This window comes from Meles meles, chromosome 4 (genome assembly GCF_922984935.1).
Source record: "Meles meles chromosome 4, mMelMel3.1 paternal haplotype, whole genome shotgun sequence".
Taxonomy (NCBI): domain Eukaryota; kingdom Metazoa; phylum Chordata; class Mammalia; order Carnivora; family Mustelidae; genus Meles; species Meles meles.
The window spans coordinates 102249911-102274598 of record NC_060069.1 but is presented as its reverse complement, the minus strand read 5'-3'; the positions used below and the strand labels follow the sequence as shown (position 1 = coordinate 102274598).

General features: G+C 36.9%; 1 protein-coding gene across 1 annotated transcript in view; it reads left to right on the top strand.

The window, feature by feature from the left end:
• GRAMD1C (GRAM domain containing 1C) overlaps window positions 1-24688 on the top strand; it is a 91410-nt gene that overhangs the window by 12202 nt on the left and 54520 nt on the right. The window contains exons 3-5 of the mRNA XM_046001298.1: window positions 8938-9022; window positions 17985-18088; window positions 18700-18795. Of these exons, the coding sequence (XP_045857254.1) occupies window positions 8938-9022; window positions 17985-18088; window positions 18700-18795 (285 nt within the window). The remainder of the gene's footprint in view (window positions 1-8937; window positions 9023-17984; window positions 18089-18699; window positions 18796-24688) is intronic.

Sequence of the window (24688 nt, the reverse complement as noted above, 5' to 3'; positions counted from 1 at the left end):
TTAACCCACTGAGCCACCCAGGTGCCCCTGCTTTATGCTTTCTTTCTCTCTCTCTCACTCTTACTCTATCTATAAATAAAATATTTAAAAATCAATAAATAAAATAAAATAAAAAAATTAAAATTAAAATATTGAATCATCTTATGTGGGAAATGAGTTTTATTAATTACTTTTAAGTCCTAATGTGACAAAAATTATGTGAAAGGGAAAAAACCTTGAAATAAACTTAATGGCAAATAAATATGAATACTTTTGCTCTTTAACTCTTAGTAAAAGTACATAGCAGAAACAACAACAAAACCAAATCCCTAAAACCTGACAAAACAAAAACTCTTTTTTTTTTCCTGACTAAAATAATGGTGTATTCCAGGTGGATTAATGTCCCAGAGGAAGAGCCTACAGAGATTTGCGGCAGACATGTTGATTTAATGTAACTTCTTTTAGTGATGTAGGGCTAGTAACTATTAAGAGTAGAAAAAACCTTTGAGATTTTCTTTTGCTTATGCTTAGAAAATGACATACTGGGGCACCTGGGTGCCTCAGTTGTTTAGATGTCTGGCTCTTGATTTCATCTAAGGTCATGATCTCAAGAGTTGAGAGATTAAGCACCACCTTGGGCTCTGCACTTAGCATGGAGCCTGGTTAAGACTCTTTCTCTCCTTTTCCCTCTATCTCTCCATCTCACCCCCATACTTGCATGCTCTCTCTTTCAATAAATAAATAAAATAAAAATTAAAAAATATTTTTGTTCTAAAACATTTTTTTAAAAGATTTTTTTTTTATTTACTTGGACCTGACAGAGAGCACATGAGCAGGGGGAGGAGCAGAGGGAGAGGGAGAAGCAGACTCCCTGCTGAGCACGGAGGCTTGATCCCAGGACCCTGGGATCATGACTTGAGCCAAAGGCAGATGCCTACCCGACTAAGCCACCCAGGTGCCCCTGTTCTAAAACAAGAATAAAGCAAGTCTCAATTTTGAACCATTATATATGTACAAATAATAAATACTAGTGTTAGAAAAATATTTAGAGCTGAATTTTTCTAGATCACAAGCAATTTTTTTCTAATTATACAAGAAATCAGAAGTCTTGACTCTATTTTATCATTGACTTATAGCATGATCATAGTCATGTTATTCTCAAGTAAGCTTTCTGCTTATAAGTGGGGATAAAAGTTGTCACAGACCTGATTTGAGCTAGGTACATCATGAGGATTAATTAATGTTGCACTGTTAAATAACAATAAAAACCAAAACCCAAGAGGATTAATTAGTATGTTTGCAACATACTTTGGCAGCTTTGGAGAGGTGTTTTCTATAATCATATGTTAATCTCTCCCAACGTACCTTGGATTTATTGAAGCTAAAAAGGATATTTTAGACTTTCCCTTTGATAACTGATGGAAAGAATAAACTTATTTTCCAACTTCTGTTGGATTTGAAAGTCATATTTTATCCAATTAAAATTCAATTATGGATAGATTTTCTTTGAAAACCTAGATATCTTAATACTTTTAGATTTAATTATAAGGGAATGGGAACTAATATTTCTGGCAATACGGAAAGAGAACCATTTAACTTAAAAGCTGTTCCACTACAAAGTACCTAGAAATGTGGATGAAATGTTACAAACATGTTTTTAAAATGAATGTCTGGGCTCACAGAATAGCAAGGGAAATACCTAAGGGCTCAAAAGAGGGAACTGATTGCCAGAGTTGTAAGCTCAGGAGCTAATGCTGAGGCAGCCCTGAGGACTTTATTTGTCTCAGTCATGAAAGCTTTAATGGCCACACTGGGATTGGAGATGATGCCTTGGACTTGTATGAATTAGAACTGAGAACTCCTTATAAAGCCATGACTCTTGAAGAGTTATACATTCTGTGAAGCATAGATTAGGAAAGAAATTCCTAGTCTACCCACACCTGCCTGTATGAATAAGGAAGCTCACTGCCTAAACTTGTGCTTGGAGTGGAGGAGGATGGACATCTTCCTGAGAATACACAACTGTAGTCCCATCTCTCATGACATTTTGGGGCCGGAATTTAATACTATATGAGTGAGCAGAAGGAGATTCAATAAATAGCACATTACTATTACACCCTAAAACTTCAGATAAAACTACCAGATAAAGACTATTAAACCATCATTGGATATTAATAAAGACTTAATAGAAGGAATTAAGCATGTGATGAGTGAGTAAAGCATTTTATTTTTAATTTAGAGAGAGAGAGAGAGAGAGTGAGCAGGGGGAAGGTCAGAAGAAGAGGGAGAGAGTCTCAAACAGACTCTGCGCCGCATAACCGAGCCCAACATGGGACTTGATCTAATCATCCCGAGATCACAACCTGGGCTGAAACCAAGAGTCAGACTCTTAATTGACTGAGCCACCCAGGCACCTCTGGCTAAGTCATTCTTAAAAACACCAGGCAGATTTGGGAGACAACCAAATACAATATCTAGAAACGAAAAATGTAGTCATTGAAATAATAATTTAATAATTCAGTGGAAGGACACCTGGGTGGCTCAGTCAGTTAAGTGTCTGCCTTTGTCTCAGGTCATGACCCCAGGGTCCTGGGATTGAGTCCCGCATCAGGCTCCCTGCTTAGCAGGGAGCCTGCTTCTCCCTCTACCTGCCATTCCTCCTGCTTGTGCTCGTTCACTCACTCTCTCTCTCTGACAAATAAATAATATATTTTTTTAAAAAATAAAAATTCAGTGGACATGGGAAATAGCAGCTAAAGAGAAAAATCAGTAAACTGGTATAGGAGGAAATTGTTACACTGTGCTACTGAGAGATAAAGATAGAAAAATTTGAAAGAGAATGGCTTAAGTAATAAGGAGAAAAGTAGAGTCCAGTATGAATCTAATAGAAGTTTCAGAAGATCAGCAAAAGGCAATATTCAAAAAGATATGCCTGAAAATTTTCCACTTTTGATGAAAGACCAGAATCAGGAAGTACAGTGAGTCTCTCACAGGATAAATGAAAAGAATATATGACCAGAGACATTCTTATCAAACAAATGGCAAAGATAGATATACATGAATTAAGATAGGAATAGCTTTTCCAAAAAAGTTTATTTATTTATTTTTAGTAATTTCTACACCTAGCATGTGGCTTGAACTCACAGCCTTGAGATCAAGAGTCACATGCTCTTCTGACTGAGCCTGGCAAGCACTCCAGGAATAGTAATTTAATAATTCATTGAAGTGTCTTCTTTGCACCAGACTGTTCTAAGTGTCTCTGCCATTCTAGAGCTGATTGGGAAATGAATAGTGTACACCTAACCAAATGTGTAATATATTTTGTTTCAAGCTTTTATTTAAATTCTAGTTAACATATAGTATAGTATTGATTTCAGGGGAAATTTAGTGATTCATCACTTATATACAACACACAGTACTCATCATAACAAGTGGCCTCCTTATACCTATCACCCACTTAGCCCATTCCCTGCCCACATCCCCTTACTGCAACCCTCAGTTTGTTTTCTATAGTTTATATAGCTAATAGTCTCTTATGGTTTGCCCCTCTCTCTCTCTCTCTCTCTCTCTGTATTTTTTCCCTGCAAATATGTAGTGTTATGTCAGGTAGTAAGAGAAGACAATAGAGAAATGTAAGGTATAGAGAATCACATGGAAGGGTGTAGCATTTTCAATTAGGATGGTCTGGAAAAGCTTTTCTGAGGAGGTGCCATTTGAGAGAGCCCTATATCAGGGACAAGGAAAGAACGTAGATGAATCATGTGGGGAAGGGGAAAAGAAAGTGGTACTCTGTTGGACAGGCAGGAGGTAGGAATAAGACTGGCTTGTTTGACAAACAGCTTACTGATGGAGTCAGATGTGGTGAGTGAGGAAGAAGAAAAAAGTCAAGGATAATGATTCCTAGATTTCTGATCAGTGCAACTAGGTGCATGGAAGCATCACTTAGGGGATGAGAAAGACAGGAGAGAAGTAGTTTTGGGGGTTGAGAAAATCAAGTTGGAGATGCATATATGATATGCAAATAGAAAAGTCTAGTAGGTTATTGGATTTATGACTTGAATCTCAGGAGAGAGATTGAATAGAGAAGTAAATTTGGGAGACTTTGAGTATGGATGGCATTTAAAGACAGATTTATAAAGATTAGATGAGATCACCAATGGAAAAAATGTGGATTAAAAAAAAAGAAGTAGACTCTCCAATGTTTAGAACCTCTCTCCAATGTTTAGGTGGTAGAGCAGGAATTAGCAAAAGAAACTGAGATTTGGCTAATGAGTTAAAATCTTAGGAAGTGTGGTTTCCTCAAAGTGATTAATGTCTTTTAAGGACAGAGTGACTTATTGTGATAGGTAGAGTGAGGCCTGAAAAATGATTATTGGATTTGCAAAGTAGAGGTTACTAGTAACATTAAAAAGTACAGTTTGGGGGCGACTAGGTGGCTCAGTTGGTTAAGCATCTGTCTTCAGCTCAGGTCATGATTTTCGGGTCCTGGGACTGAGCCCTGGGTCAGGCTCCCTGCTCAGTGGGGAGTCCGCTTCTACCTCTCCCTTTGCCCCTCTACTTTCTCCCTCCTCCCCCCCAAATAAATAAAATCTTTAAACATTATACTTCTTTAAAGATGACAACATCAACATGGGAAAATATTTTGGAAAAGCAACATGACTTCTAAGAAATTATGAATAAATTAACATATTTAATAAATGACATAGAGAATATGGAAAATACCTGAGATAGTAATGTGTTATTGGATATTAATTAAGGCTTCATCCTAAGTGTATCCTTTTGATTATCTAGTATAATGAGAAATTTGAAAGATTTTATTTATTTGAGAGAGAGAGAGAATGAGTGGGGCAGTGGCCAGGCAGAAGGAGAGGGAAAAGCAGACTCCCCATTGAACAGGGAGCCTGACTGGGGCTCAATCCCAGGATCCCAAAATCATCTAAGCTGAAGGCAGACACTCAACTGACTGAACCACCCAGTCTCCCCAACAATGAGAAATTTTAAATAGCACATATAAACCAAATCTAAAGGAATAGAAAAATTCTAACCCAACATTCTTTATCTGCCTTTCCAAAAAACCTTTTATTAGATATGAGATGTGAACTTAAAAGCCATGACATTGATCCTATGAGCCACATCTAAGAGTGACTTTCTATTATGCCAGTCACATTGTTCTCAATAATTAAATAATTTTACTTGTGTTATTTGTCTGGTGATGTCTTTATTAACAAGGAGTAGTAAAATGGCCTAAAGATACGCAGTTGGAGGGAGAACATAGAAGGATGTGAAGATACAAATGGCCAACAGATGCATGAAAAAATGCTCAACATCACTTGGCATCAGGGAAATTCAAATCAAAACCACAGTGAGATACCACCTCACATGGAATTGCTAAAATTAACAAGTCAGGAAATGACAGATGTTGGCGAGGATGCTTAGAAAGGGGAACCTTCCTACACTGCTGGTGGGAATGCAAACTGGTGCAGCCACTCTGGAAAACAGCATGGAGGTTCCTCAAAAAGTTGAAAATAGAGCTACCCCATGACCCAGCATTACAATACTAGGTATTTACTCCAAAGATACAGGTGTAGTGACCCAAAGTCACCTGCACCCCAATGTTTATATCAGCAATGTCTACAATAGCCAAACTATGGAAAGAAAGCAGATGTCCATTGACAGACGAATGGATAAAGATGATGTGGTATAAATACACAATGGAATATTACTCAGCCATCAAAAATTGAAATCTTGCTATTTGCAACAACATGGGTGGAACTAGAGGGTATTATGCTAAGCGAAATAAGTCAATCAGACAAAGACAATTATGATCTCACTCACATGTGGAATTTAAGAAAGAAAACAGGATCATAGGGGAAGGGAGGAAAAAATAAAACAAAGTGAAATCAGAGAGGGAGACAAAGCATAAGAGACTCTTAATTATAGGACACAAACAGGGTTGCTGGACGTGAGGGGTTTGGGGGGATGGGGTAAAAGGGTGATGGACATTAAGGAGGGCATGTGATGTAATAACTACTGGGTATTATGTAAGCCTGATGAATTACTGAACTCTACCTCTAAAACTAAAAATACACTATATGTTAATTAATTGAATTTAAATTAAAAAAATTTAAAAAGAAGGTGTATGTTTTAAGGTTTATTTATTTATTTTATAAAGAGAGAGCACACATGAGAGTTGGGTAGGGACACAGGAAGAGGGAGAGAATCTCAAGCAGACTCTCTGCTGAGTGCAGAGCCTGACGTGGGGCTCCATCTCACTACCCTGACGTCATGACCTGAACTGAAATCAGGAGTCAGACACTTACCAGCTGAGCCACCCAGGCATCCCAGAATGTCTTTTCTTGGTTAATTGAGCTTCTTTGATCTATCAATTAATGTTTTTCCTCAGATTTTGAAAGTTTTAACCATTGTTTCTTTGAATGTTTTTCTGTCTCCCTTTTCTTTCTGTTATTCTATATTTTGAATCAATTAATGTTGCCTCACAGACCTCTGAGTCTGTTAACTTTCTACAGTCTTTTTCATTCTATTCTTCAAATTAGGTAAGTTTTGCTAATCTAAGTTCACTGATTCTTTCCCTGCCATATAGAATTTTGTGTTGAGCCCTTCTGGTGGATTTTTTATTTTAGTGTATGTAGTTTTCAACTCCATAATGTCTTTTTTTTCCTTAAAGGAATTTAAAAAGTGTATTTGTTGAGATTCTGTGGTTGTTGAATCATTATTGTCATATTTTCCTTCAATTCTTTTTTTTTTTTTTTTAAAGATTTTATTTATTTGAGAGACAGCATGAGCTGGAGGGGCAGGAGAATAGAATAGTAATAATTTTGTGTCAGATATTTTTTAGGATACCATTTTAATGTCATTAAATAGGAGAAGGAGAAAGAGAATCCCAAGCAGACACCATACTGAGTGTGGAACCCAGTGTGGGGCTTGATCCCAGGACCTTGAGGTCATGACCTGAACCGAAACCAAGAGTTGCATGCTGAACCGACTGTGCCACCCAGGCACCCCTTCCTTTAATTCTTTAGTGTGGTTCTCTTCAGTTGTTTGATTATATTTATAATAACTGCTTTGATGTTCCTGTCTGCTAAATCTAGTATCTGGGGACCCTGAAAGACTCTGTTGCCTTCTTCTCTTTATTATGAGTCATGTTTTTCTGTTTCTTTGCATGTTTCATAATTTTTGTTAAAAATTGTACAATTTAGATGATGTATTGCAGCAACCATGGATTCTGATCACATTCTCTCTGCCCCTAAAGCTTATCACCGATGATTTCTGATTGTTTAGTAACTTATCCTGGAGTAAATCTGTGAAATCTGTTTGTCTAGTCTCTTCTCAGTTTGTTGTTGTTGTTGTTATTTTTAAGGCTGACTTCCCAGTGCTCACCCCTTATTTCAGCCAGTGATTGGTCAGAAATTGTGCTCAAGTGTAGCCACTCTGGCAAACAGCATGGAGGTTCCTCAGAAAGTTGAAAATAGAGCTACACTATGACCCAGCAATCACACTACTGGGTATTACCCTAAAGATACAAATGTAGTGATTTGAAGGGGCACGTGCCCCCGAATGTTTATAGCAGCAATGTCCACAATAGCCAAACTATGGAAAGAGCCTAGATGTCCATCAACAGATGAATGGATAAAGAAGAGGTGGAATGGAATGGAATACTATGCAGCCATCAAAAGAAACAAAATCTTGCCATTTGCAATGACATGGATGGAACCAGAGGGTATTATGCTGAAATAAGTCAATCAGAGAAAGACAATTATCATATGATCTCCCTGATATGAGGAATTTGAGAGGCAGAGTGGGGAGATTTGTGGGGTAGGGAAGGAAAAAATGAAACAAGATGGGATCGGGAGGGAGACAACCATAAGAGACTCTTAATCTCACAAAACAAACTGAGGGTTGCTGGGGGGAGGAGGGGTGTGGAGAGGATGGTTGCATTATGGACACTGGGGAGGGTGTGTGATATGGTGAGTGCTGTGAAGTGTGTAAACCTGGCGATTCACAGACCTGTACCCCTGGGGCAAATAATGCATTATAGGTTAATAAAATAATTTAAAGAAAAAGAAATTGTGCTCGAATGCACAGAGCCGGTAGTATTTTTCCCTTCTGTTGAGAGATCTGTGAATAGGTTGGGGAACGCATTCAGTGTTCAGGACATTTTCAAGTTTGTCTCAATTTTTATGTTTTCCTTCAGGAAAACTTATTTCTGTAGCCACGAATGTGTGGATAGATTGGGAGTTCTCTAGTCTCTGTTACACATGCATGCTACTTCTGTTTAGTTAGGAATACATTGGAAGTTTATCAAGCCCATTTATGGTTGTCTCTCCTCCAAGGTCTCTGTGAAGTCCCCTGCGAATCTGCCAGTGGGCTTGTTTATGGCCCCAGTTGAGACTGCAACCTCACACTCTTGTGGACAGCTTCAGAATTTTCCCTTTTACTTTGGGGCATAGCTTTTCTGCTCTGCACCCTGAATCAACTCAGCCACCTCTGTCAGCGTAGCTCCTAGTTTTCATGGCCTGTAGAACTGTCACATTGACTTTATTGATGGGGGAAGGAAGAGTAATGCGAACTGGTCAAGGAAACAGTGCCACAGACTTCTGCTGCTCCGAAGTTCAGTAGATTTTTCATGAACAAATACTTCTCAGTTTATTGTATGCCTGTTTCCAGTAATTTGAGATGATGTTTGACATTTTTTTTCCAGCTGTATCTTTGCTTTTGCAGAGAGAATTTGTTGAACTCCTTACTCCAACATGCTGGGAGCTTCCTTTTGGTGATTTTTGAAATGTTTATGTATGTGGTTTTGCATATAAAAACATACAAAATATTGCATGAAAAGCATGTTATTTACAGCCCATTTTAAACTTATTTTCGAAGACTACATTTCTGTTAATCTAATGAAGATTATAACTGCATTGAAATTTAATCTTTTTATTGTTGCAGATTTCGAGTTCCACCTATAAAGACAGGAATGAGGAATACAAAAGACAATTCACACATTTACCTGTTACAGAGAAGTTGATAGCAGGTAAAAAAAGACAGGAAGTTGTAAAAAAAATTTTACTACCTCATTATCAAAATAGAACTGACAAGTGACAAAAAAAAAGTGACAATATTTGTAGAAAATTTAAGCCTTTGTGCTAGATTGAAAATATTTTTGAAGATAAGCATCATATTAGGCAATGTAAGAAACTAAGTTGTAATTTGGGAAGGAGTGATTTCTCACATAAAAATATTAAGTACTTCTATGTGTCCTGTCTCCATGCTTTAATAAAACCACCATTTTGTACCAAAAAATAAAAAATAAAAAATAAAAAAGTACTAGCTAAGAAAATAGAACTAAAAGAAAATTATTGTCACAATTTCTTCTGGTGCTTGTTTCATACGATTTTGTAGGAAAATTTTTAAATTTGATGTTCAATATATATTACCTTTCCCTGGAAAAATATATTCCTTAACAGATTATAGAGCAATTTTATAAAATTTTCTAGGGCTATATTATTTTCTTTCTTGGTTTTTTTTTAAGATTTTATTTGTTTATTTATTTAACAGAAAGAGAGAGCTCACAAGTAGGGCTATGTTATTTTCATGTAAACTTTAATTTCTTTAACAGTTATTTATGTATTCTTTTAGTAATCTCTATACCCAACGTGGAAATCGAATTCATGACCTTGAGATCAAGAGTCACATGCTCTTCCAGCTGAGCTAGCCAGGCGCCCTCATGAAATCTTTCAGATAGATTTTGTTTGAAATAGACTTTAAGAGGAAAAATTTAGCCATTTTTCCTATAAAAAGTGCTTTATTTTTGATATAAGCTTAATACAGATTTTTTGTAATCAAAGTAAAAATCAAAATTTTAGTGTATATTTCATTTATTCATAGAAATTTCTGATTTCTGGTACTGTTGGGCAATATTCCATAAAATGTAACTGAATTTCTAGATAGTCCGGCTTAGTACCTAAATATCATTATAATGAATTAAAACAACTTCTAAGAACTTTTGAAAGTAATGCATTCTTATGACAAAATATTCAAACGCTATATAAGAGCATAGAATGGGAAGTGAGTGGTCCTTCTGACCAAGACTACTGAAACATTCTTCCTGGCCTATGTAACCACTTTTAGTGATTTTTAATGTATATTTACAGACATTTTTTGCAAGTGTTTCAAGAGGCATATACATATATCCCTAACGGAATTTAAATTAGAACATACAGTGCCTTACTCTTTCAATCTTGTTTTGAGCTCTTTTTATTAGCATTACCTAAGGATCCACTTTGTTCTTTCAGTGCCTCCCTGATATTCCACTAAATGAACTTTGTACCATAATTTATTTAACAAATCCTTTATTGATGGACATTTTGCTTGCTTCTTGTCTTTTACTATTTCTGCTAGTATTACATTGAAACTTTTACATTTGTTTTGGCACATATATGCGGCACATATTGTAGGATAAATTTTACGAAGTTAAGTTGTGGCAGAAAGGTAATGAGCATTTAAAAAGTTTACCGATGCCAGGGGCAGCTGGGTGGCTCAGTCACTGGGCGTCTGCCTTTGGCTCAGGTCATGATCCTGGGGTCCTGGGACTGGGCGTGAGCTCCACCTCAGGCTCCCTCCTCAGCAGGGAATCTGCTTCTCCCTCTCCCTCTGCTCCTGGTTGTGTTTCCTCTCTCACTGTCTTTCTCTCTTTCTGTCAAATGAATAAACAGAATCTTTCAAAAAATAATGTAAAAAGTTTCCTGTTGCCGATTTACTCCAAAAGGCTTCACCAATTTGCATTTTCATTAAGTGTCTGTAAGTACCTGTTTGCCACACCTCAGGAACTTTGCTTTAGTAGAATTTGGTAGGTAGAAATGGTACTTCATCCTTGTTTAAATATGCATTTCTTTAATTATAAAGAAGGTTGAACATTATTCATATGGCTGTAAACCATTTGTATTTCTTCTCCTGTGAACATTTCTCATCATAAACTTGCCCATTTTTCTGGTGGTTGTTTGTCTTTTTCTTAATTTGTAGTAGCTTGTTAGAGGTTTAAAAAATTAGATCTTTTTCATGTGTGTTGCAAATGTTTCTTGCCAGTTTGTCACTTGAAATTAAATACTTTTCATAGGAACCTTTACAAAATTTATCATACTTGTCATTGCCATCTTGAGTCTGATGATACAGTGACATATACTCAGTATAAAACATTAAAGCTATAGAGAAAAATATAAAGAAAAAAATTGAAAACTATTAGTAATCATAATACCTACATATAATTTTGGTTAAAATTGTTCACATAACTTTTCTAGGTATTTTTTAGTATGTAAATTTGCTTTTAAAAATTTACATTTTGTAGTGTTCTCTCCCTGATACAATAAACCTGTTCATTTTATAAAATTTGGAAAAATACAGACTTTTACAAAGTAGAATTAATACCACATATACTAAGCTACAGACCGAGAGAAAATAGTCGATAATCCCATATCTGATTTTTTAAAGATGAACAGGACTGGCCGTCTTCGAAAAGAGTATATAACTGGGGCACCTGGGTGGCTCAGTGGGTTAAAGCCTCTGTCTTCAGCTCAGGTCATGATCCCAGGGTTCTGGGATTGAGCCCCACATTGGGCTCTCTGCTCAGCAGACTTTCGTCTGTTAGTGTTGAGAGTGCAAACTGGAGCAGCTGCTTTGGATGACAAGTTGGCATTTTCTTGTAAAGTTACACATACAGTTAACCAATCCTAATTATTTTCTTAAGTGAACTGTAAACCTGTGTTCACAAAAGTCCTGTGCATGATTGTTTAGAGTATCTTTAGTAATAATTGGGAATAAGCAAGATGTCATTCAACTGGTGAATGAGAGCTCCTTGAAAAAATGGTCCAGGGGCACCTGGGTGGCTCATTGAGTTAAAGCCTCTGCCTTTGGCTCAGGTCATGATCCCGGGGTCCTGGGATCGAGCCCCGAATCAGGCTCTCTGCTCAGCAGGGAGACTGCTTCCCTCTCTTTGCCTCTCTGCCTACTTGTGATCTCTGTCTGTCAAATAAATAAATAAAATCTTAAAAAAAAAAATGGTCCATTCTGGGGCTGGGACAATGAAAAATACAAGATAAGTGACTGTGGAGTATCTTATAGTCTTACAGTGCCAGAAAATAAGGAAGTGCTTAAAAAAAAAAGGAGCCAACTTGAAAAAACTCCCAATGGTCAAAGACAGAATAATTTGAGCAATAATAAAATCAATAATGACAATATTGGATTAAACCTGAAGAATAAAATAAATATCCATCAGTCTATATTGATATAAATGCTTGAATAATTAAATGTGTCAGGGAGAAGACACAGATCTTCCTCCAGTAGGATTCCCAGGTAATTTATATGCACTTAAAGTTTGAGAAGTACTGTTGTAGGATAACACTTGAGTGCCATACGTAAGGGTGAAAGCTTACTAGGTTCTTATTCTCTGTACTTATAATAATAATAATGATGAAGAGGATCTCTAAAAGATTTTAACCAGTCCATGTATATTTATGCAACTGATTTCACCAGTGTGACCCCATGGATAGCATCCAATATAAACAAGCCATTAATTTCACTAATGAAATCCCTTTTCTAATGTGACTATGCTGATTAGCCAAACATTTCTTTTTAAACAGTTAATAAAGATAACAGAAGGGCTTACAGTAGCTGCTGAAGGAGTATAGTCCTAATTAAAGTCTTAATTGTTAGCTGACCTATCCCAAGTGTGAATCCCTGATTAGGACAACTAACTATCCCTAGAATATTTATAAAAGCATTTGCTTTAGCTGGAGTCCATATTTTCACTCCTAATATTCATTTGTACCTTCTTTTTTTCTTGCTTAATCCTGGCCAAAGAAAATGTTATGTTGGGGAAATATAATTAAAAAGAAAATATCCGGGGCACCTGGGTGGCTCAGTGGGTTAAAGCCTCTGCCTTCAGCCCTGGTCATGATCCCAGAGTCCTGGGATCGAGCCCTATGTCGGGCTCTCTGCTCCACGGGGAGCCTGCTTCCTCCTCTCTCTCTCTGCCTGCCTCTCTGCCTGCTTGTGATCTCTATCTGTCAAATAAATAAATAAGATCTTTAAAAAAAAAAAAAAAAAGAAAATATCCTACCCATCCAGAAAACTCCACAAAAGTAGAAAAGAAAGAAAACAGTTTTATTATTGAATAAGCATTCAGCTGGAATGAGACTTGCATCACAGGTAATCTGTAAAAGAGATTGTGAAGAAGGACAGAAATCTCACCTTTTTAAATAACCAAACAGTTGCAACCCTTTACAAATGCTCTAAAGATAAATGATAACTAGTCTTCAAGAGGACTGATAGTACTATTTATTGCACACAGTTCATCATAAATTCACCTGATAATTGGGACTACTCTCTGTTTTAGCTAACTGGCTTTATGAAAAGGAAAAATAAACTTAAATCTTTATGACAAGAGTTAGTTTTACAACTTGGAGCGAGATGCCCACTGAAGTTAAGCTTCTACTGTATCACAGAAATGGGGAGAAAGGGTACTATCTCTCTTGATGTTTACATTTTAAACAGGTGACTGCTAGGTCCTTAAGAAAACATTCCTGGGTTGTAAAACTGGCCAGGGGCTTATTTAGCTTTTAAAAAGATTCACATATATCTGAGAGGAGCAAGAAAGAATTTATAAATTTTGTACGGAAAATAAAGAGATGTGAAGAAGGAATCTTTTTTCCCCTATTGCACCAGGGAAAATTAATTTTTTTCTTTTTCAATTTGTATTTACCTTTACAGTTGTCTCAATAAAAAGCAAACAACACGGGGCGCCTGGGTGGCTGAGTGGGTTAAGCCTCTGCCTTCAGCTCAGGTCATGATCTCAGGGTCCTGGGATCGAGCCCTGCATCGGGCTCTCTGCTCAGCGGGGAGCCTGCTTCCTCCTCTCTCTCTGCCTGCCTCTCTGACTACTTGTGGTCTCTGTCTATCAAATAAATAAATAAAATCTTAAAAAACAAACAAACAACACAAAAAAAATGTAAGGTATAAAAAAGGAGATTGGTTGTCACCCCTGGGCGGCTCAGTTGTTTGAGTGTCCAACTCTTGATTTGGCTCAAGTCATGGCCTCGGGGTTGTAGGATCAAGCCCCACCTCCGGCTCCATACTGGGTGTGAAGCCTGCTTGGAATTCTCTCTCCTCCTCCTCTACCTCTCCCTGCTCATTCTCTCTCTAAAAAAAATTAAAAATGAAAAAGGAGAATGGTTTCTTTTTTTTTTTTTTTAAGACTTTATTTATTTGACAGAGATCACAAGTAGGCAGAAAGGCAGGCAGAGAGAGAGGGGGAAGCAGGCTCCCTGCTGAGCAGAGAGCCAGATGTGGGCCTCTATCCTCGATCCCAGGACCCTGAGACCATGACCTGAGCCAAGGCAGAGGCTTAACCCACTGAGCTACCCAGGAGCCCAAGAATGGTTTCTTTTATAATTTAAATATTAAATCTGAAAGCAATCCTAAAAATGTTGTTCTGGAGTCTTTTTTAAAACAATGTTAGCATTATTGTGCTCCCATAGGTGATGGCTGCTAGATAAGGATACTTTGGAAAAAAAAGAATACTTCGGGATATATATTTCCTGACATGATTTTTTAAGAACACATTCTTTTAATTCACTGTTATCTCCCTTATGGGTGGATGATGTCTAAATCCTTTGATAAAACTATAAATAGGACATCTTGTTTATTGTGCAATCTTACTATAGAAGTATATGGTGCTTATTCACTCCATCTGTATTTCCATAACACTTGGTACATATTTCTACTCTAACCTTTGTTGTGTTATAGTTAATAAATCTTTAAGAATTGGAGCCATTCAATTGTTCCAAAATTGATTATGTAATAACTAATTAGTTGATGTTAACACACATATCAAAGTGATCTATGTTGCTTGGTTAATTTACTTAATTTTATTCTATCTTTCTAGTCACTAATTATAAAGTTATAAAATCCACAGGCCAATTTTTTTTCATAGACCAATTTTTGATAAACATTTTCTTATTCCATTCTAGATGAATCAGATTGTTATTTGACTCAAATCAGGTAGAATATTGCCTTCTGATATGATAATTACACATTTGCTTATCAGTAGGAAAATTGGGAGTAAAAAAATAAAAGTAAAATCTCCTGGCTTAAAAAATTTTTTTTTCATTTCCTCCATGGGCCATATTGCTAGAAAGCATTTTATAAAAAAATTTTTATTGAGGTATAGTTTATTCCAATAAAATATATCTGTTTTGGGACTCCCACCCTCCTCCCCTTTTTAACCTCTCTCCTAGAGGTGGGGGGGGGGGATAGAAGGAGAGGGAGAAAGACAATCTTCAGCAGACTCCTTGCTGAATTTGGAGCAGGATGGGACTTAGGGCTCTATCCCACCACGCTGAGACCATAACCTGAGCTGAAATCAAGAGTCAGATGCTTAACTGACTGAGCCAGCCAGGTGCCCCAGGGAAACCCTTTTTTAAAACACTGAAAAAAGTCTGCCAATCTATGTCAAACAGTCTTTAGTTAAAATAATCTGGTTGGTTGGTATAGCTTTGAACATAGTTAATGTAAAATGGTGCAGTGGTTCTCATAGTGAGGTCCATAGGCTAGCGGTGTTGGTGTTAACTGGGATCATGTTAGACTTGAAACTCTACCCTGCTCCAGACATATTTAATCAGAAACTCTGGGGAAGGGCCTAGCAATCTGTGTTTTAGTAAGTGTGCCAAGTATTTCTGATCTGAAATGCAAGAAGCACTAAATTAATAAAATGATTCAGTGGCTTAGATAAAAATTTCAGGACACCGTGGGGCGCCTGGGTGGCTCAGTGGATTAAAGCCTCTGCCTTTCGCTCAGGTCATGATCCCAGGGTTCTGGGATCGAGCCCCGCATCGGGCTCTCTGCTTGGCAGGGAGCCTGCTTCCTCCTCTCTCTCTTTCTGCCTGCCTCTCTCCCTACTTGTGATCTCTATCTGTCAAATAAATAAATAAAATCTTAAAAAAAAAAAAAAATTTCAGGACACCTCAAGGTGACCTTGAGCCCAATCCCTGTTTTGGAGATGCATACCCATAATGAGTAACTTAATCTACTTAATTATTTACTAGGATTTTTGTTTGGGGGCATCTCAGTTTTGTTCTGCTGAAGGAAACATTTTGCAAGACTGAATTACTTTGCTCAATTTTTAGTATTTGCTTAGAAATTTAACATGATTAAATTTAAATATTTTGAGATTTATACCTCAATGACATTTTCCTAAAATTGTTAATCACTTTATATGGTTTTTAAATTTATCAGTTAAACTAAATCTTCTCACAGTGATGAGAGAGCAGAAGGCAAAGCAAAAGCTGACACCCTGCAACCCACCCCCCGACTTCCCACTCCTGGGGAGGGACATGTGTGACATTCTTCCAGGCATCTCCCAACTGTCTTAATGTTAATACCCTGCTAGAGGGGAAAACAACCTTAACTTGACAAGGTCATGGCCTCTAGTATTTTGTAGGTATCTTGTAGGTGGGTCCTCTTCAGCATATGAAAGTTCTTTGAAACGCTTTCCCTTACTTCCCCCAACTTCCAAGTATATAATCAGCCACCCCTCACAACCGCAGTACAGCTGGTCTTTCTGCCCATGGTCCTGTACCTGTGCTTTAATAAACCACCGTTTTGCACCAGAGATGTCTCAAGAATTCTTTCTTGTTTGTCAGCTTCAGAGCTCACCCCACCAAACCTCACCTATATCCCCAAACTCCATCAACAGCACCCCTTTATATCTTGAATTATTGATAATTTAGCCATACTGTTTACATTCGCCAAAGAGCCAAATCTAAGTTATGGTATTAACTTACAGGTGGATAGTGGCATTTACCGAACACTCCTGATTTTGCTGGATTTTAGTGCTGAGGCAGAGAGGATCAACTTTGAAACTAACAAAATCTATACAATTTTTGGAGTAATTATTGTCCCCTTCCTCACCCTTTTCCAATGTCTAATCACCACTCTCCCATCAGTATTACCTCTTAAATATTTCAAGTATATTTACTTGAGTAAAGTAGTTAGATAAAACTATTTCTTTCTTTTAACACTGTCATTTCTAGGTCTGAGCCACCATCAGTTTTCCCCTGGACTTTCAACTCATTTATATGAATCTGTTCTCACAGTGTGAAAAAAGTAGTCTTGAATAATACACATCTGATCGGGCCCCTTCCACTTGAAACTCATCAGTGGCAAACAAAACAAAACACCTCATCAGTGGCTTCTTGTAAAGTTCACAGTCTACCTTAGCCTGTGAATTTTACATGATCTAGTTTCTGCAGCTTCTCTAGCCCAAAGTTTTCTGTATAGTTGCTCAGGTTGCTTTTTCTTTCTACCACAGGGTCTTCGCACATACTCTTTCCTCATGGTCCAGCTGACCGTTTATTGACCTTTAGTTCTTAGTTTAAAAACTACATTTTCTGGGGCGCCTGGGTGGCTCAGTGGGTTAAGGCCTCTGCCTTCAGCTCAGGTCATGATCTCAGGGTCCTGGGATCGAGCCCTGCATCGGGCTCTCTGCTCTGCGGGAAGCCTGCTTCCTCCTCTCTCTCTGCCTGCCTCTCTGCCTACTTGTGATCTCTGTCTATCAAATAAATAAATAAAATCTTTAAAAAAAAACAAACTACATTTTCTGATATACTCTCTACCTACCCAATCCCCTCATACCTGTGTCCTGTTTGTTATAGTCTCTCATAGCTTTCTCTACACTTTGATCATTATACTTATTTTCTATTTGTTTGTTTATTGTATACCTTCCCTTCTAGACTGTTCCATGAGGGCAAGGCCCATGTTTGGTAATGCTAGTTCCAGCAAAATATCTGGTGTATGGTGCCCAAAGTATCTGAATGAGTGAGTGATTGAATGAACAAACAAACTAATGAACAAAGAGCGATGACTTTTCGTGTGTTAAAGTAGGATGAGATTATAAAGTTGCCAGATTTTTGTGAATAAGCTGTTCCTTATTCTTGTGTATCTAGATTATGCTTGTGCTCTTCAGAGGGACATTTTGCTTCAGGGACGTCTATATCTTTCAGAAAACTGGCTGTGTTTCTATAGCAACATCTTCAGATGGGAAACTACAGTAAGATGTATTTGGATTTGATTTGTTGATACAAATAATTGCATAGGTAGAAATATATGCAGTCTTCCTAAAAATAATATACTTTAGGTTCCAAAGTAATTATATATATATATTTATATTTGTATATTGTACTTGTATTGCATGTAATAGATATATATACAATATATATACTGTTGAAGTATGTAATCTATTTTCTTAGTACATCGAGCTCCATTTGTACATATTTAATACAGTTTGAGAAAGAGATTTCAGGTTGAAAAAAGCTTGAACATACATCCATTTTACTGCCAAAATCATGTCTTATGTGACAGACTGTCTGAATTTTGTTTGTGTGTGTATGTGTTAATATGGAACTTGAACACCCACATGTCTTTTCACACTCTATCCTAAACTTAGAGATAAGAGCTGTGGAGGAAATTATTGATGGGGGAGAATGTCTGACTGCCTACCCTGTTTTTCTCAGAGAATGAAAGCATGTACTTATTATTATTAACTCCTTCATGTTTTTCAGTGGAATATTCTGGATTAGGTTGATGTAATACTTGGTATTTTGTGCTGTACATGTTTCTGAAAAATCCATATAATAATTTTTCATTCTTTTGTGTGTTTAGATTTGTATTGCATTAAAGAACATAACCTTCATGACTAAGGAGAAAACTGCTCGACTCATCCCAAATGCTATCCAGATTGTTACAGAGGGTGAAAAGGTGAAAAGCTTTTCTGCCTTTGCTTTATTATATAATGTGGAGAAAATCCGCATCATACTGATACATCAGTGTTGGTAATTTTTCTTGGAGTTAGGAATTTGTAGTAGAGATACGTCGTATTTAATACTAGATTTCTGTATAGTTAAATACTTCTTGCTAATTAAATGACTGCTAACATTTTTTCAATATGTAATCAACATTTTTTAATTAACTCTGCTAACATTTTTGTGCTTTATAGTTCACAGAGAACTTTTTCCCATATTTTTCACTTCTTCATTATAAGAGGTAGGTAAGGTAAGCATTAGTAAAACATCATTATTTCTGAATACCCTAATAATTTCATGATATTATTTAGTCAGTAATACCTGCACAGAAGCAACTAATAAAAACAAATTGTTCTGGTGAACAGAGAGATTTGGGGTAGCATATAAGTAAACACATAATCACTATAATATTTTTTTAGGATGGTAATCTTTAACTGTCATCATTTTCATTATTTACCTACAATATCTGCTACTTTTAGTGGGGATATATGAAGAATGTTTCTGAACCCACAATCTTTCTGAACGCACCTGGAAGATTGATCAGGGCTCTGTGTGTGACATTCAAGCATAATGCTGAGAAAGAAAAAGGAAGAAGGGAGGAAAAGAAGGCAAACATGGAGAAGAAGGAGAGGGAAGGAGAAGGAAGGGAGGAAAGGAAGCAATGAAAGAAAAAAAGAGAGAGGGGAGAAGCAGGGGAGAGAAACATTATTATAACATTGAATCATTATAATGATAATTTTAAATCTTGTAGTTTCTTTCAAATGTACTTTACATTTTATTTTTGTTTTAAATAATCTTACACTTACAGAATACTTCCCAGTACAATACAAAAAACTTTCGCCTCTGAACTATTTGAGAGTAAGTTGTCACTCTGAAGCCTCATCACTCCAGATATCACCCCAGATAGTCTAGCGTGTATTTCCAACAAAGACATTCTCCTGCATAAGCACAACCTAACCATCGATATCAATATCCAAAATAAATAAGGATAGTAATGGATCCGAACTCACTGAATAAAACAAGAAACTATGAGAGCATATTGATATAAGTAAGTGAATGCATAAATTTAAAGTCTGACATGGAATCATATATTTACATAGTTTCAAAGTAGCTTGCCACAATATTATTACAAAGGAAAATGGACTAGCTTTAAAGTCTTGTAAACACCATCTTAATCAGGTAATCCAAGTGAATATCATTACTACTGGTAGAACATGAAATCATGGGTCATCTGATAGGATGGAAATGAAACAGAGCATCAATATCAAGAAGTTAACATTGATAATTACCACAGTTCAGTCCTCAGACCTTCTTCAGCTCCCCCAGTTATTCCAGTAATATCCTTTGTAGCAAGTAGACATAGTTTAGAAATACATAATTACATTTAGTTGTCATGCTCTTTACTTTCCATATTCTGGAATAGTCCTTAAGTCTTTATTTATTTATTTAATTTATTTTTATTTTATTTTATTTATTTATTTTATATTATTTATTTTTACTTTTGTCCCTAAAAGCGTGCTTGACACTTCTAAAGATTACAGGGAAGTTATTTTGTAGGATATACCTCAATTGTGTTTGTCTGATATTTCCTTGTAATTAAACTTGGGTTATGAAATTTTGGCAGAAATGACATGAAAGCGATGCTCTGTTCTTTCCATTGAATGTGCTTGTTCAAAGTGATGCTCTGTTTCATTTCTATCCTATCAGATGACCCATGATTTCATGTTCTACCAGTAGTGGTGATATTCACTTGGATTACCTGATTAAGATGGTGTTTACAAGACTTTACTCTAAAGCTAGTCCATTTTCCTTTGTAATAATATTCTGTGGCAAGCTACTTTGAAACTATGTAAATATATGATTCCTTGTCAGACTTTAAATTTATGCATTCACTTACTTATATCAATATGCTCTCATAGTTTCTTGTTTTATTCAGTGAGTTCAGATCCATTACTATCCTTATTTTGATGCTCAAATTCTTCCAAATTTGGCCAATGTGAGGCCATCAGTGTCCTTCTGACTATTCTCAACATTATTTGAGTGTTTCCGTGCTTTTTGGCACATTACAGACTTTCCCTGCCTCAGCCCTGGAATCAGTCATTTATTTATTTATTTTCAGGGCAGACTGGTATTAGAAGCCAGTGTGTTCATAGCTATTGGAGTGTCACTATTTCCAAGCCCTCTAAATGGTCAGAATAAGGGTATACATCGTGTGTGTGTGTGTGTGTGTGTGTGTGTGTGTGTGTATGTGTGTAATTTCATAATATACACACATACATACCCACTTGTCTGTCTACTTATCTGTCATAAACCATGAATTTACCCTAATATCTCTAATTGCTGTCAAACACCACATAGTTCATTTTTGTTTTCTCCCTTTCCTATTTGTAACTCCTTCCCCTGACTGTGAGAAACCAGGCTCCCATTATCCTCAGTATATTTACCTACCTGATCAGTTGGTCTCTATGTAACCAATCTTCCACTCCTTTGCCACTCCTTTCCCACATGGATGCCTCATTTCTTAAAAAAAAATAAAAATAAAAATAAAAATTTTTTTTTTCTTAAAATTTTTCTTTAAAAATTTTCTTTAAAATTTCTTTAAAATTTTCCTTTCTTAAAAAAAGTAAAATTTATTTACTTATTTAAGAATGAGAGAGTCTTTTTTTTTTTTTAATATTTTATTTATTTATTTGCAGAGAGGCAGGCAGAGAGAGAGGGAGAAACAGGCTCCCCACTGAGCAGAGAGCCCGATGCGGGGCTCGATCCCAGGACCCTGAGATCATGAACCTGAGCCGAAGGCAGAGGCTTAAATCGCTGAGCCACCCAGGTGCCCCAAGAATGAGAGAGACTTAAGTAGACTCTGTGCTGAGCAAGAGCCTAACACAGGGCTTGATCTCATGACCTTGACATCACAACCTGAGCTGAAACCAAAAGTCAGATGCTCAGTTGGTTGCGCCACCCTGGTGCTGCCCCCTACATGGATGCCCTTTTACCTGACTTCGTTTCTGACACTTCAGGTCAGGCTGCTGCCCATCCCATCATGGCACAGATGCTCTCACCACGTGAAAGCTTTCCTCACTCTGCTTAGACTGACACCCATACTAAGCACCTTCCCTACATTCACCTTACCCTGCGCTCGGTCACCCCTCTAAAGGGAAGCCCTCTATTGCCTGTGCTTGATATTCTGTGACAACTACACTGTGTGTAGTTGCCCGCTTCACCCCTTCAGGCTCTGACCCCCCAGCACTAAACCACCCTCATGGACTCCACCACACTATGTCACCCTCACCCGCTCCAGCTCTGACATGCTTTAGTAGGCTGCCATTCACAGTCACAGTGCTTGGGCTCTGACACTCATGACAGGGTGCCTCTTTCTGCTGTCACCATCTGTAGGCTCTGACTGGTGCCCCTCACCCTCTTCTTGTTCTAACACCATGCTCCAGATCACCCTCATACATGGAGGCCCTTCTTACTTACTTGGGCTCTGAATGTATCAAAGAGATTTTCCAAATAGAATTATATCCTTCCATGTGGACAACCTCCTCAATTTTTCTGGTTTTGACATTGTTTTGGGCTACTACAGCTCTTCTCTGCCCTCACCTCTACTGTGGATGCCGGCTTTCTCTGTTCCACCAACAGCTTTAGGGCTGAACTGTTCAGGAAAGGAAGAAGAACTAAAAAAAAATTTTAATTTTACAATCAATATATGAATACAGTGCATTCCCTAACAAAGTCACAAAACAGTTCTTAAACTAACATCTTTCTTCCATGCCTATAATCCCTAATTCCATTGCTTTTCTAAAGGCAAGCACTGTTATCAGTTTGGTATGTATCTTTTCAGACTTTTTCCCTTTGTGTATATAAATATCTATATCTATAAATACACATATAGACACACGCATATATACATCTTTGTGTGTCTGTATATGTAGACATATATATGCGTATGTACACACACACATATAGTTTTGCTTTGTTTTTGAAGTAAATGCTACTTTTTATTTATTTATTTATTAAAGTATTTTATTTATTTGACAGAGAGAGAGAGATCACAAATAGGCAGAGAGGCAAGGCAGAGCAGCGAGAGGGGGAAGCAGGCTCCTTGCTGAGCAGAGAGCCTGATGTGGGGCTCGATTCCAGGACCCTGGGATCATGACCTGAGCCCAAGGCAGAGGCTCAACCCACTGAGCCACCCGGGCACCCAAAGTAAATGCTACTTTATACATGTTGGTTTTCAGTTCTTTCTTTTTTTTTTTTTTTTTTTTTTTTTTTAAAGAGACTCTTTTTTTTTTAAATTTTTTATTTCTTTGACAGAGAGAAATCACAACTAGGCAGAGAGGCACGCAGAGAGAGAGGAGGAAGCAGGCTCCCCGCCAAGCAGAGAGCCCGATGCGGGGCTCGATCCCAGGACCCTGGGACCATGACCTGAGCTGAAGGCAGAGGCTCTAACCCACTGAGCCACCCAGGCGCCCCAGTTTTCAGTTCTTTCTTAAAAAGAAGTTAATACCTCTTGGAGTCCTAGCATATCTAGATGGAGCTATTTCTGCTTATTCATGTGCTGTATAGTATTACATAAAATGAATTTACCATGGTTCCCTTGACCATTAGTTCATTTCCAATATTTTGTTATTATTAACAATGGTGCAGTGGACAGCCTGACTGTGCCTTGTTAAGCCCAATGTATGGCTGTTTCTCACATATATATGTTTCTCACATACATAGTGACATTTCAGGGTCAAGCATTTTAATTTTAATAATGATAACAGCAACAAGCATTTGTTGAACATACTTGTTTTAACACTGTTTTAAGTTCTTTATAGATATTTTCTCATTTAATTCTCACAAAAATTTGTTACTATATTTTATTCTCATTTTTCTCAGATGAGGAAATTAAGCAAAAGAAAAAATAACCCAAGGGGTACCTGGGTGGCTCAGTGGGTTAAAGCCTCTGCCTTCGGCTTAGGTCATGATCCCAGCATCCTGGGATAGAGAGCCCGCAGCACGGAGCCTGCTTCCTCTTCTCTCTCTGCCTGCCTCTCTGACTACTTGTGCTCTCTATCTGTCAAATAAATAAATAAATAATTCTTAAAAAAAAAAGAGAGAGAAAAATAACCCAAAGTCATAGGACTAAGTGGTAGATTATATACAAGAGTGGATAGAATTGATAAGTTATTTAGTTTAAGAAGTGGGAACTATAGTTTTATCTTTTCTTGTTTAGATACCCATCTTTTAAATTCTTGGATTTTAGTAAGAAAGTTACCTTTTTATGGATGTTAGCAGTTTATTGACCTAATATTTGTAAATGGGCTGTTTGGGTGGGTAAAATTATGTAATGCAGTGATTCAAATGGAAATTTTTTTTTTTGTTTCATTTTTTTTAATTGTATAATGCCCCTCAAGTTATGGCAGTGTACCTTGTGCCACTGAATTTTCAAAATGTACCAAATTTTTTTTTTTTTTACTGTGCTTCAAATAAATAGAAAAAATAGTTCTAAAAAAAAAAAAAGAAGTGGGAACCAAATGGACTAGGAGATTTTTCTTATCTATGTATCTGAACAAAATGATATAAGATTATGATAATGCAAGAAAGCAAAACAGTTTGGTCTAAGGAAAGGAAATAGAGGATAGTAAGTAGTTATCATTAGGCCACATATTATGTATATAATTCTATTTGGAAAATCTCCTCGATATATTCTTGTTATGAAAAGTTTTGCTTCATGGACAGTATTACATAGCAACATTTCAATTTATTAACTGGAAAATAGCACTTTAAAATTTCTCTATGAAAAGTGTAAATGCCCAAAATATTATTTGTTTGACTTTTTTTTTTTTAGCAAATCAAACATATAA